The 13,865-nt window shown below is 40.9% G+C and overlaps 1 protein-coding gene across 1 annotated transcript in view; it reads right to left on the reverse strand.

Moving 5' to 3' along the window:
• Positions 1 to 13,865, reverse strand: part of MYO1F (myosin IF) — a 363,040-nt gene that overhangs the window by 206,834 nt on the left and 142,341 nt on the right. Inside the window, exons 5-6 of the mRNA XM_069741645.1 lie at positions 4,049 to 4,136; positions 2,180 to 2,269 (exon numbers count right to left, since the gene is read on the reverse strand). Coding sequence (XP_069597746.1) covers positions 2,180 to 2,269; positions 4,049 to 4,136 — 178 coding nt within the window. The remainder of the gene's footprint in view (positions 1 to 2,179; positions 2,270 to 4,048; positions 4,137 to 13,865) is intronic.

Here is a 13,865-nt window from a genome sequence, read left to right on the forward strand (position 1 = left end):
GAATGTGAGTATATGATGATTTTTTATTTTTTGATTATTTTAAACATTTAGATCTTTTTACTATTGAGGCTGCATAGCCTCAATAGTAATGCATGTAATGCAGCCAGTCCCCATAGAATGTAATACAGCACAGCCCCATAGAATGTAATACAGCACAGCCCCATAGAATGTAATACAGCACAGCCCCCATAGAATGTAATGCAGCACAGCCCCATAGAATGTAATGCAGCCAGCCCCCATAGAATGTAATGCAGCCAGCCCCCATAGAATGTAATGCAGCCAGCCCCCATAGAATGTAATGCAGCCAGCCCCCATAGAATGTAATACAGCACAGCCCCATAGAATGTAATACAGCACAGCCCCATAGAATGTAATACAGCACAGCCCCATAGAATGTAATACAGCACAGCCCCATAGAATGTAATACAGCACAGCCCCCATAGAATGTAATGCAGCACAGCCCCATAGAATGTAATGCAGCCAGCCCCCATAGAATGTAATGCAGCCAGCCCCCATAGAATGTAATGCAGCCAGCCCCCATAGAATGTAATGCAGCCAGCCCCCATAGAATGTAATACAGCACAGCCCCATAGAATGTAATACAGCACAGCCCCATAGAATGTAATACAGCACAGCCCCATAGAATGTAATACAGCACAGCCCCCATAGTATGTAATGCAGCACAGCCCCATAGAATGTAATGCAGCCAGCCCCCATAGAATGTATTGCAGCCAGCCCCCATAGAATGTAATGCAGCCAGCCCCCATAGAATGTAATGCAGCCCCCCTCAATAGCCCCACAATCCAGTTATCACTCATTCATATATAATAATAATAAGAAAAACACTCTACTCACCTTTTCTCTTGCCCCGCGCTGCTCCTGGCTCCGGTCTCAGCAGCTGCAGTCTGCCCGCCCGGTAACACAGCAGGTGCGCGATGATATGACGTCCATCATTGCATTCAACTGTACCGGCGTCAATGACGCCGGTATAGTTGAATGCAGGGCTGAGAGTGTGCCGACAGCGGGGGAGTGCGCCGACAGCGGCACACTCGAGCGGCCCACTACTACCACCGGCCCTTCTGGCATTTGCCAGAACTGCCCGATGGCCAGTCCGGCCATGGTACCGTGTTAGCCAGTGGATAGAAAAATATTTAGAAATCTGTCTTATGCATGGTTTTTCCCTTTTTTTTTTCTATGCCATGTTGTGCATAAATATGTGATTCTTCAGAATTTGTTTTAGTTTTTGCCTGATGAAGAGACCTGTGTAGTCTCGAAAGCTTGCAATTTACCATCTTTTCAGTTAGCCATTAATATTTAGCCATTCTAAATATTTTTCTAAAAAAAATAAAACATGACAGCAAAACCGACATCCTTTTTAAAGGCATGGGTTGAGATGTCATGATATACATAGAAATGTTATATGACTGATGTATAAATTCTATGACGTGCTCATTGTTTCCATAAATTTATATTGCATGATAAAATCTGCAGTGGAATATAAAACAAGGCAAGAAATTGTACAGATATTTTCTCCAGACATTTTCCACTCATATACAAAGAAGTAAAATCAGTGGTGAAAATTATCACCAAATCAGAATGAGCATTGTTTTTAAAATCCTGTTGGGAATTTGTTGAGAATTTTCACCTCCAATTTCATCACACTGAATGTACAATGTCTTAAAATTAGTTATAGTTTGTTAGCACCGCAACCTTGCAGCGCTGGAGTCCTGGGTTCAAATCCCACCCAGGACAACATCTGCAAGGAGTTTGTATGTTCTCTCCGTGTTTGCGTGGGTTTCCTCCGGGTACTCCGGTTTCCTCCCACATTTCAAAGACATACTGATAGGGAATCTAGATTGTGAGCCCCATTGAGGACAGTGATGATAATGTGTGCAAACTGTAAAGCTGTGGAATATGTTAGTGCTATATAAAAATAGAGATTATTATTATTATAGTTATGGATCTGAAGCAAATCTGCATTTAATTCCCCTAGAATGTCAGAATATTATTTTATTGTACCATTACTTATTCTTCATTAGGTATTCAATAAATTCATTGATTTTTAAACTGCATTTTTCCCAGTTATACTTGTTTTTATGTTATGTAAGGTTTATAATATTATTTGTACTTTTACTAATTTTATAAGTAAATCGTGAATGTTAACAGTTCTATAACTTACAAATCGACTTGAATTGTTGTTTCGGACTGTTTTTGCATTGCCAAAAGCTTCAAGGAGAGGATTAGATTGAAGGATTATGTCTTTAACATGCTGGAAAAGTAAGAAATATAATAACATAGCAACATATGAGTTATATAGGTAATTATCTCTTTGTATTTCTCGCTTGTTACAAAAGGAAAATATAACAATGTAACATCAACTTTTCTACATGCAGGTTAACAATTTTGTAGGTAAAAAACTTTCCAAACACTGAGTAGAACCATCCACTGGACTCAAATGCCTAGACTGTGTGTAAATAAGTTCCGTGCTCTACTGAAAATTACAGCCCACAGTTTATAGCTCCATCTACTTATCTCCTCTTTGTTTTTGACTAATATAACAGGAACTCTGAACTTAAAATTAAGCAAGAGATAATGCAGTCCACGGTCTAGGATTTTCTGCATGCCAATCAGTACCGTAAAGGCAAGAGAGATTCACAGCACACTCGGAATTGTTCAGTGTTGAAATGTTTTTATTATTCGTGAAGGCAAATATAAACAAGGTAGATGTTAAAATACGAGACAAAGTTAGATATTTCGACCCTGCCAGGCACTTTATTACTAAGTCTTTTGATTGTTGTGAGCAAGGGAATATTATGTCTCAAGGAGGAAAGACTTCAAAAGGTTTTGACAATTAGATGCTGTGATTTAATTTTTCTTTTTTAATACATTTGCAAAAATTACTACATTTCTGGGGTTTTTTCAGTCAAGATGGGGTGCAGAGTGTACATTAATAAGAATAAAAATGACATTTTTTGAATTTACCAAATGGTTGCAATGAAACAAAGAGTGAAAAATTTAAAGGGGTCTGAATACTTTCCGTACCCACTGTATGTGTGTGTCACTGACATCTATATATCTATGTATTCTATGTATATATATCTATTCTATCTATTCTATTGTAACCTGTCACTCTGTGATTTTACTGTATGTAGCTCATGAATTGCCGGCTTTTCATCGATGCGTAAAAATTGGAGAGCACTCGCATGGTCCGAGTGCTGTGCTATTTTTTTCTTGCACCCATAGGCTTGCATTGGCGAGTCTCGTCCTAGATACAAGGACAATCGAAGCAAGCTGCATTTTTTTTTCTCAGTATAAGATCAGCTAAGAAAAAAAATTGCGGATGATTTTTTATCGGATAGCAATCGCCCGTTTTTCTCGCAAATGAGTATGAGCCGTAAGGGTTAAAAGCGGTTACTTTGAAGAAGCTATTTATTCAGACTTTGTTTTTATTACAGTTTGACTACAAGGTTAGTAATGGGGCGTCTTATAGATGCCTCTCCATTACTAACCCCTGGGATTTATGTCAGCTGCCAATACAAAGCTGACATCAATACCAATACTATTAACCCACTCGCCACTGCCCCAGTGTGAAGAGCAGAGGCTAAGTGCCAGAATTGGCACATCTTATGGATGCGGCATTTCTTGGGCGGCTGTGAGCTGATATTAACAGCCCCATGTTAATTACACCCTTCCCAGTCTATAAAAATCAGTCCAAAGTGAGCTGAGAAAAAAATCACAGATGAGCAAGGAATCATAGAATAACATTAGTCAGTGTGTAATCCGATTTTTTTTATCGGATTGCACACGTCCGTTTTTCACGCAGATGAGTATAAGCCCTAACACATATTCTGGTTCGTTTCACAGGTGTATCTTTACTTCTTGATTCCATAAGTTCTTTTGCAGCTTGGCTGCCTTTATTCTTCATCTAAAATGTGCACTTGCCAACAAGAACAAGTAAACCACTGCTTGAAACCTTTGATTGGTACTGTATGTGGATTCTAAGAAACTGAATTCTAAAAACTGTAGAAAAATACAATATCCCGAATACCTGTACTTTTTCTCCACCTCCTGATACTTTGGATATATAGCCCATGATATATTTAGCAGCCACAGTTTTTCCAGCACCACTTTCACCACTGAAATAAAAAAAAAACATGTAAAAAACCATACATGTAGCATATACTCAATATAAACAGGCTAACTATCATTATTTCACAGTCTATGGTAGAATGAAGATTGGATTGTTACTACAAATAATTACTTATTATTGAAGTTATTGATAAATTAGAAAGTATCCCTTTTTTGATAAAGCCTACGCGAAACGCGCGTCGGGGGTGGACTGGTTCCCAGGCACTAAGCCACTTCCATCATGGGTAAGCAATTTAGCTACTAAGTGCACTTCTTTTTCCTTTCTGTGGGGAGTGTATTGTCATTATGGCAGCCTCAGGGAATTTACTATGAACAGTGCAGTTCAGCGTTGTAGTACTATATGAGGTCTAAATCTGTTATTGATACTTGTGGCGGACTTTTTACATATATATCTGCATAAATTCTTAGTGCCTTGCACCAATATCATGATGATGTTTATCATTAATATTCTTTCTTATGCCTCGGACCATGTGTTTTTTACTAGAGTTCTTTTCTTTGTTTGTACTTCATTTTTTTAATTTTTCCACTATATGTAATAAAGTATTTTTCATGTGATTTTACTATTGTGTAGAGAACTCCAATTTTTTGTTCGTTTTCAATTGTATCGGGAGTATACACTTATTGTCCTGTAATTACATGGGTAAAAATACACATTCACTAGGATTTAAATTTTGGTAGTATGGGACCCATGTCGGTTCTGGGAGTTTGATGATATTACTAATTATATATGTCACTGACATTTTTTGTCTATCTATTGGAGGGGCCTATATAACAGAAAATGCCCCAAAGTGACATCATTATAAAAACTGCACCCCTCAAGGTGCTCAAAACCACATTCAAGAAGTTTATTAACCCTTCCGGTGCCTCACAGGAATTTTTGGAATGAAAGAAAAAGATAAACAATTTCTTTCACAAAAATTTTGCTTCAGACCTATTTTTTTTTACTTTCACAAGGGTAACAGGAGAAAATTGCAGATTCCATATAAAGAACCCCTAAGTGCTAAAAAAGCAGAAACCCCCAAGTGACCACATATTGGAAATTATAACCCTTTGAGAATTTATCTACTGTACAGATGTAGTGACGATTTTGACTCCATGAGTGTTTTCCAGAAACAGGCAGTAATGGATGTTGCTGAGTAAAAATTGCAAACTGCCGTTGTAGTGGCCATTACGCTGTAGTGACCAGTACATTATGCCCAGCTCATGCTTTGGGAGACATGCACCTGTAAATTAGGTGGGCTCTCATCATTACAGAAATGCCAAACATGTGGGTGCTAAATGTTGATTTGGCACACTGGGACTCAGAATTTGAATTTGGAATCGGAGAATTTGCTGAATTTCTTATAGGGAGTGTGGAGCCATTTAGCTTTTCCAGAGCCTTTGTGCTACTGGTAACGTGGAATCCCAATGTATTTCAGTTAACAGATGACAGACCTGAGTGGGGACTTGCTTTTTTTGTGGATTGAGTTGAAGCTTTTATTGCGAACATTTTACATAACGTTTGGGATCACATTTTTCTGGCGATCTACGCTGAGCACTTACTTTGGGGTTTCCATCTAAGGGCTCATACTCACTTGTGAGAAAATTGGATGAGTGCAATTCGATAAAAAATCAGATTGCATTCAGACCAATGTTATTCGATGGGTGACATCTCATCTGCGTTTTTTTTCTCAGCTGAAATCGGACTGAGAAAAAAATCACAGCATGCTGCGATTTTCTGTGTATCTCGGATGAGACACACCAATGCAAGTCAATGGATGCGAGAAAAAAACACACAGCACTCGCACCATGTGAGTGCTGTCTGTTTTTTATGCACTGTTGTCCTTTGAAAAGCCGGCAATTCATATGCGGCTACTGTAAAAATCACACTGACAGGTTATAATAGAAAAGATAGAATAGATATATAAACATAGAAAACACACATATATATATATATATATATATATATATATATATAATTACAGAAAGCTGAATGTGTGTGTGTATGTATGTATGTCCGGGATTGGCATCTGTACCGTCGCAGCTACAGCCACAAAATTTTGCACAGGCACACGTCTGGACCCCGAGAGCGTCATAGGCTATGTTGTGAGGCGAAATTTTAATCCCGCGCGTTCCAATTCACCAAACAATTTTGCCCCTATCTACATAATGGGGAAAAAGTGAAAGGAAAAGTGTTGGAGGCGTCGCAGCTACAGCCACAAAATTTTGCACAGTCACACGTCTGGACCCTGAGAGCGTCATAGGCTATGTTGTGAGGTGAAATTTTAACCCCGCGCGTTCCAATTCACCAAACAATTTTGCCCCTATCTACATAATGGGGAAAAAGTGAAAGGAAAAGTGTTGGAGGCAAATTGACAGCTGCCAGATATGAACAAGGGGGACTTAAAGAGTGGGAGCGATGGCGCCAAAGAGTATATACCGTACAGTTGCTAAGGTGGGGCCCCGACATGGGATACTCACCACACACGGGGATATGAACACACACACAAAATGCGCCACACACTACCACGTGCTTGAACACATATACCACCCTCAGCACACATTTCACCACACATACACCAATCTCGCCACATAAAAGTCGAAACATAAAAGTCGCTGCTCAAAACTCGCCACGCCCAAAACTTGCCACATGCAAAACTAGGCTCACGCAAAACTCGCCACACGTGCAAAACTCACCTCATGGAAAACTCGCCACAGGTGGAAAAATTGCACACGCGGAAAAATTGCCACATGCACAAAAGTTGCAACACATGCAAAAGTTGCCTCACACAAAACTTGCACATACTCAAAACGCACCACACATAAAACTCGCCACGTGCAAAACTCGCCATGCGCAAATCTTGCTGCACACAACTTGCTACACTAACCTGTCATATGCAACTCGACACACAAAAAGTCGCTACATGCATGTTGCCACATGCAACTCAACACACACGACTTGACACATGAAACTCGCCCTAAAACACACACAAGTCTGGTATTATCCTTCAAAAATAAAAATCTGATTAATAAGCAGACAAATTACAAGAGCAACAAATGTACCATATAGGAAATACGGCAGCTGTCAGTCACATGACCTGTCTATTATGTGTATGTGTGAGCTAATATATACGGCCAGGGGGGAGTGCTTCCTGTTGGCTGGGGATTTATCAGGCTGCCAATTTAGCTTACAAATACTGAGGTAAAAATACTGACCAAATAACGTGTGAATGCGGTCTAATACAGGAGGAGATGGCACACAGATATATACTATATACAGGAGGAGATGACACACAGGTATATACTATATACAGGAGAGATGACACACAGGTATATACTATATACAGGAGGAGATGACACACAGGTATATACTATATACAGGAGGAGATGACACACAGGTATATACTATATACAGGAGCAGATGACACACATGTATATACTATATATAGGAGGAGATGACACACGTATATACTATATACAGGAGATGACATACAGGTATATACTATATACAGGAGGAGATGAGACACAGGTATATACTATATACAGGAGGAGATGACATACAGGTATATACTATATACAGGAGGACATGACACACAGGTATATACTATATACAGGAGGAGATGACAACCTGGTATATACTATATACAGGGGAGATGACATAAAGGTACATACTATATACAGGGGCGATGACACACAGGTATATACTATATACAGTGGAGATGACACACAGGTATATACTATATATAGGAGGAGATGACATACAGGTATATACTATATACAGTGGAGATGACACACAGGTATATACTATATACAGGAGGAGATGACATACAGGTATATACTATATACAGGAGGAGATGACTCAGGTATATACTATATACAGGAGCAGATGATACACAGGTATATACTACATACAGGAGGAGATGACTTACAGGTACATACTATATACAGGAGGAGATGACACACGTATATACTATATACAGGAGGAGATGACATACAAGTATATACTATATAAAAGAGGAGATGACACATAGGTATATAGAGCAGGAGATGACATACAGCAGATATATACTATATACAGGGGAGATGACATACAGGTATATACTATATACAAGAGATGACATACAGGTATATACTATATATAGGAGGAGATGACATACAGGTATATAGTATATACAGAAGAGATGACATACAGGTATATACTATATACAGGAGGAGATGACACATGGGTATATACAATATACAGGAGGAGATGACATACAGCAGGTATATACTATTTACAGGGGAGATGACATACAGGTACATACTATATACAAGAGAAGACATACAGGTGTATACTTTATATAAAGGAGATGACAAACATGTATATACTGAGGTGAAAATGGGGTGTGAGGTGAAAATGAAAAGGTGTGAGTGCAAAATGAGAGGAGTGAGGGAAAATAGTGGAGTGATCGGAAAATGACAGATGTGAGGTCGAAATGACAAGTGTTAGGGGGGAATGACAGGAGTGAGGGGGAAAATAAGAGGAGTGAGGGGGAAAATGAGAGGTGTAAGGGAGAAAATGAGAGGTGTTAGGGAGAAAATGAGAGGCATGGTGGGAAAGTAAGAGACGTGAGGTGCTATAACTAACCACAGATATTTACTATGCCCAGGCAACGCCGGGCTCTTCAGCTAGTATATATATATATATATATATATATATTAGATGGTGGCCCGATTCTAACGCATCGGGTATTCTATAATATGCATGTCCACGTAGTATATTGCACAGCCCACGTAGTATATTGCGCAGCCACATAGTATATTGCCCAGCCACGTAGTATATTGCCCAGCCAGGTATTATATTGCCCAGCCACATAGTATATTGCCCAGCCACGTAGTATATTGCCCAGCCACATAGTATATTGCCCAGCTACGTAGTATATTGCCCAGTGACGTAGTATATTGACCAGCCACATAGTATATTGCCCAACCACATAGTGTATTGCCCAGTGACGTAGTATATTGCCCAGCCACGTAGTATATTGCCCAGTTGCGTAGTATATTGCCTAGTGATGTAGTATATTGCGCAGCCACGTAGTATATTGCCCAGTGACGTAGTATATTGCTCAGTGACGTAGTATACAGCACAGAGCCACGTAGTATATTGCCCAGTTACGTAGTATATTGCCCAGTGATGTAGTATATTGCCCAGTGACATAGTATATTGCCCAGTGACGTAGTATACAGCACAGAGCCACGTAGTATATTGCCCAGCCATGTAGTATATTGCACAGTGACGTAGTATACAGCACAGAGACACGTAGTATATTGGCCAGTCATGTAGTATATTGCCCAGCTACGTAGTATATTGCCCAGCTACGTAGTATATTTCCCAAAAGACACAAAAGAGAACAGTAAAACCAAAAACACTCAGTTTGAAAAAATGTTGCAGTAATCCGCAAGTGCTAGTAAAAGATGTAAAAAACAGGGTATTTGGTTGATACGTTTTTTGCAAAAAATGTATACTAAGCTGCTCTACCAATCTTCACGGTATACCCTTATCAGAGCAGTCCTAACTAATGTATGCAATCCCTATCTGATGTATTTAAAAACCTGATCATCTGTATATTTAGTATATTTCCCAGTCAGGTTTGTCACAGGTTAAAAAATAAAAAATAAACATATACTCACCTTTCCGAGGGCCCCTTGTAGTCCACGGCAGCTTCTGGGCCCAGGGTTGGTATGAGCGCAGGACCTGTGATGACGTCGCGGTCACATGACTGTGACATCATGACAGGTCTTTCTAGCGCTGGCGCGTAGAACCTGTGATGACGTCGCGGTCACATGACCGTGACGTCATGGCAGGTCCATCTCGCGCAGGCGCGCAGGGCCTGTGATTACATCGCGGTCACATGACCATGACGTCATGGCAGGTCCTTCTCCCATACCATCTTTGCCACCGGAACCTGCAACGGAAGATGGCGGCTGGCACGAGCGACTATGGAGGGTGAGTATAGCAGGTTTTTTTTCAATTATTTTTAACATTACATTTTTTAATATTGATGCCTCATAGGCAGCGTCCATAGTAAAAAGTTTGGGACACACAGGGTTAATAGCGGTGGTAATGGAGTGCGTTACCGCCGGCATTAACCCTGTGTTAGCGGTGACCGGAGGGGAGTATGCGGGCGACAGGCACTGACTGCAGGGAGTAAGGAGCCATTTTCTTCCGGACTGTGCCCATCGCTGATTGGTCGCTGCAGCCATGACAGGCAGCTGGCAAGACCAATCAGCGAATGAATAACCGTGACAGAAGGACAGACAGAAAGACAGAAGTGACCCTTAGACAATTATATAGTACTAGATGGCAGCCCGATTCTAAAGAATCGGGAGTCTAGAATCCATATATACTTTATTTATTCAAATGTAAGAATAATACAATTAATAAATAATAGTAAGAAAGAACAAAAATAATAGGCAGTATATGGAGAAAACACCAAACAAAAGTTCAAAATTGGTGTGAAAATCTCACTGAACCACTTCACAACTAAATATATATAGTTTTGGTAAATGGTATTATCATTTTTTTGACGAAATTCGGCAGGAGCTTGAAGAGCAACGTCACTGGGCCCGCCTCCACGCAGTAGAAACTTGCTGTGAGGTAAAAATTCAAAAATCACACCAAAATGGCGGGCGGAGTGTGTCACAGTACGGCACGTTTCTGATTGGTCGCTCGCAGCAGGCGGCAACCAATCAGACACTGGACACTGTTGACGTCACTTATCTCCGGACATTAGCTCCGGACATTAGCTCCGGACAGGAAGTTGGCACAAATTGCAGGAAGTAGTATTCTAGGCAATTATATATTAGACTAGATGGCAGCCCGATTCTAAAGAATCGGGAGTCTAGAATCCATATATACTTTATTTATTCAAATGTAAGAATAATACAATTAATAAATAATAGTAAGAAAGAACAAAAAATGGCTGCACTTACCAGCTCTTGACAATTCTTGTTATTTAAGAAATTGCTGGGCAATAATGGACAATGTCCTTATGTGGCAAATAATAGAGCAATATACCCAATGTGGCAAAGAAGAGGTTAATAAACGGCAGTCTCTCAGTATAACAGTCAGTGAATAATAGGCAGTATTTGGAGAAAACACTAAACAAAAGTTCAAAATTGGTGTGAAAATGTCACTGAACCACTTCACAACTAAATATATATAGTTTTGGTAAATGGTATTATCATTTTTTTGACGAAATTCGGCAGGAGCTTGAAGAGCAACGTCACTGGGCCCGCCTCCACGCAGTAGAAACTTGCTGTGAGGTAAAAATTCAAAAATCACACCAAAATGGTGGGCGGAGTGTGTCACAGTACGGCACGTTTCTGATTGGTCGCTCGCAGCAGGCGGCAACCAATCAGACACTGGACACTGTTGACGTCACTTATCTCCGGACATTAGCTCCGGACATTAGCTCCGGACAGGAAGTTGGCACAAATTGCAGGAAGTAGTATTCTAGGCAATTATATATTATATATATATATATATATATATATATATATATACACTGCATGTAATTAATAAAAGATTATTTTACAAAAAAAATGGCGGGGCTCCATAGCAATTTTCATAACCAGCAGAGGGAAAGCCAGCGACTGGGGTATATACAGTACACAGTTCGTGCCGGCTACGAGAACAGTTTCAGTGAATAGAGGTGAGGTCACTGATGCTGCGCTCCCTCACAGCTTGACCCGCAATGAACTCTTGAGCGTGGGAAAATCAGCTGGCATTTTCCCACACTGAAGAGTTCATCTGAGTTCAGGCTGTGAGGGAGCGCAGACTCAGTGACATCAGCGCTAGTCACTGAGTCTGCACCTACAGCATTTCATTCATTCCCCAGTAGTTTACAGCTGGGCCGGTCGCATTAGCACGGCTCCTGGTTGTAAACTGAATATACCCCAGATATGGATTACAGTGTGGGACTGACTACACGCCGGACAGGTATGGGTATATTGTTGTTTTTTTATTTTTTATTTATTACAGGAGATCGAGGAATTTTGGGAATTAGCAGATGTTGTAAGTATGGTTTAATTAAGAACTATAAAGGAGTCTGTGTGTTTATTTCAAATAAAGGATTTTTTATTGGGTGTCTGTGTTTTATTTACTATGCCACTATATGGGGTTAGTAATGGGGGCATCTAATTGACGCATCTTCATTACTAACCTCAGGGCTTGATGTCACAAAGGTGACATCAACACCCCAACTATTACCCCACTTGCCACCCCTACAGGGCAAGTGGGAAGAGCGAGGCTAAGTGCCGGAATTATTCATGTGCTTTTTCTGGGGCAGCTGAGTGCTGATGTTTTTAGCCAGGGGGGCCAAAATCCATGGTCCCTTCCTAGACTATTAATATCAGCCTGCAGCTGTCTGCATAGCCTTTGCTGGTTATTAATTATGGGGGAACACCACATCTTTTTTTGGGATCCCCCATTTTAATAGCCAATAAAGGCTTACTATACAGCTGTGAGCAGATATTAATAGCCTGGGAAGCTCCATGGGTATTACATCTGCCCCCTGTCACTGGCTTTCCCTCTGCTGGTTTTGAAAATTGCGCGGGAGCCTACGCCATTTTTTTTTAGTAAAATATTCTTTTATTAATTACATACATGTGTTAGGGCTAGCAGAATGGACTAAATAATAAAGAGGTAGATATGAGGTGCATTCGCAGCCCGGGGTCCACCGTGCAGAGATGGTACCTGCTGCTGAGTAATGGCGGATGGACACTTGCTCACACGTGGGTTAGACTACACCCAGTGTGAATGGAGGCAAACTCTGTTGCTTCATAGAGTCTCCAAAATACACTGCGCCCTGTTATCAGTCACAGGGTGATGCTGCAAGACACTAGTGGGATCCCTATGAATCACCCCCGTTAAGCTGGTGATTGGACTCGCTCTGACCCTCGGTGGCTTTTGAGCCCGCGCCTGAGGATGCCCCGAGTCAGATGCAGAGTCCAAGTGGGAATTCCCACCCTACACCGACAGGCTGTCAGGAAAGCGCACTGTTTGCGCACGTTGCCGTACAGACTGGCACTGCAAAAGGCACTGTAACGTGTGCTACATGTGCAGGTAGCACTGTCGGGCGCTAGATAGCTTCCACCATTGGGAATGATTAAGGAGTCATTCATCTACACACACACGTTATCAGGTTTATACTAGCGTATGGCTGTGCGGCCATGCAAACCTTTTATAGAGGAAGCTCTTCGGGACCAATGAGAGGTTGTCCCTTGGGCATGCTCAGTAGAGAAGAAGCAGGACTTAGTCCCAGGAGCGTATGCTCGTCGCTGATCAGTGCTGGTTACGACTGGACCTGGAAAGGCAGCAGTAACAAAGCGCACAGTATTTGCCTGAGCCAGATGCCGGAACTGACGTCTCTGCTGAGCAGGCTCCACTGTGGCTGGAGAAGAATGGGAGACTGCAGTGGACATGGTTCGAGATTCCCTCTGTGAAATTGTGGGAACTCGACACCTAACATACATGTCCCCTAATTTGCACCCACACTGTACTAATTGCATTTGTCACTGACATCTATATATCTACCTATGCTATGTTTATTTACTGTATGCAATCCATCTCTTCTATCCTGTCGGCTCCTGCATCGATTTTCACAGAAGCCGTCAGATGAATTACCGGCTTTTATTCAATCTCTCTATGAAATATAAACACATATATATATATATATATATATATATATATACAC

This window comes from Ranitomeya imitator, chromosome 1 (assembly GCF_032444005.1).
Source record: "Ranitomeya imitator isolate aRanImi1 chromosome 1, aRanImi1.pri, whole genome shotgun sequence".
NCBI lineage: Eukaryota > Metazoa > Chordata > Amphibia > Anura > Dendrobatidae > Ranitomeya > Ranitomeya imitator.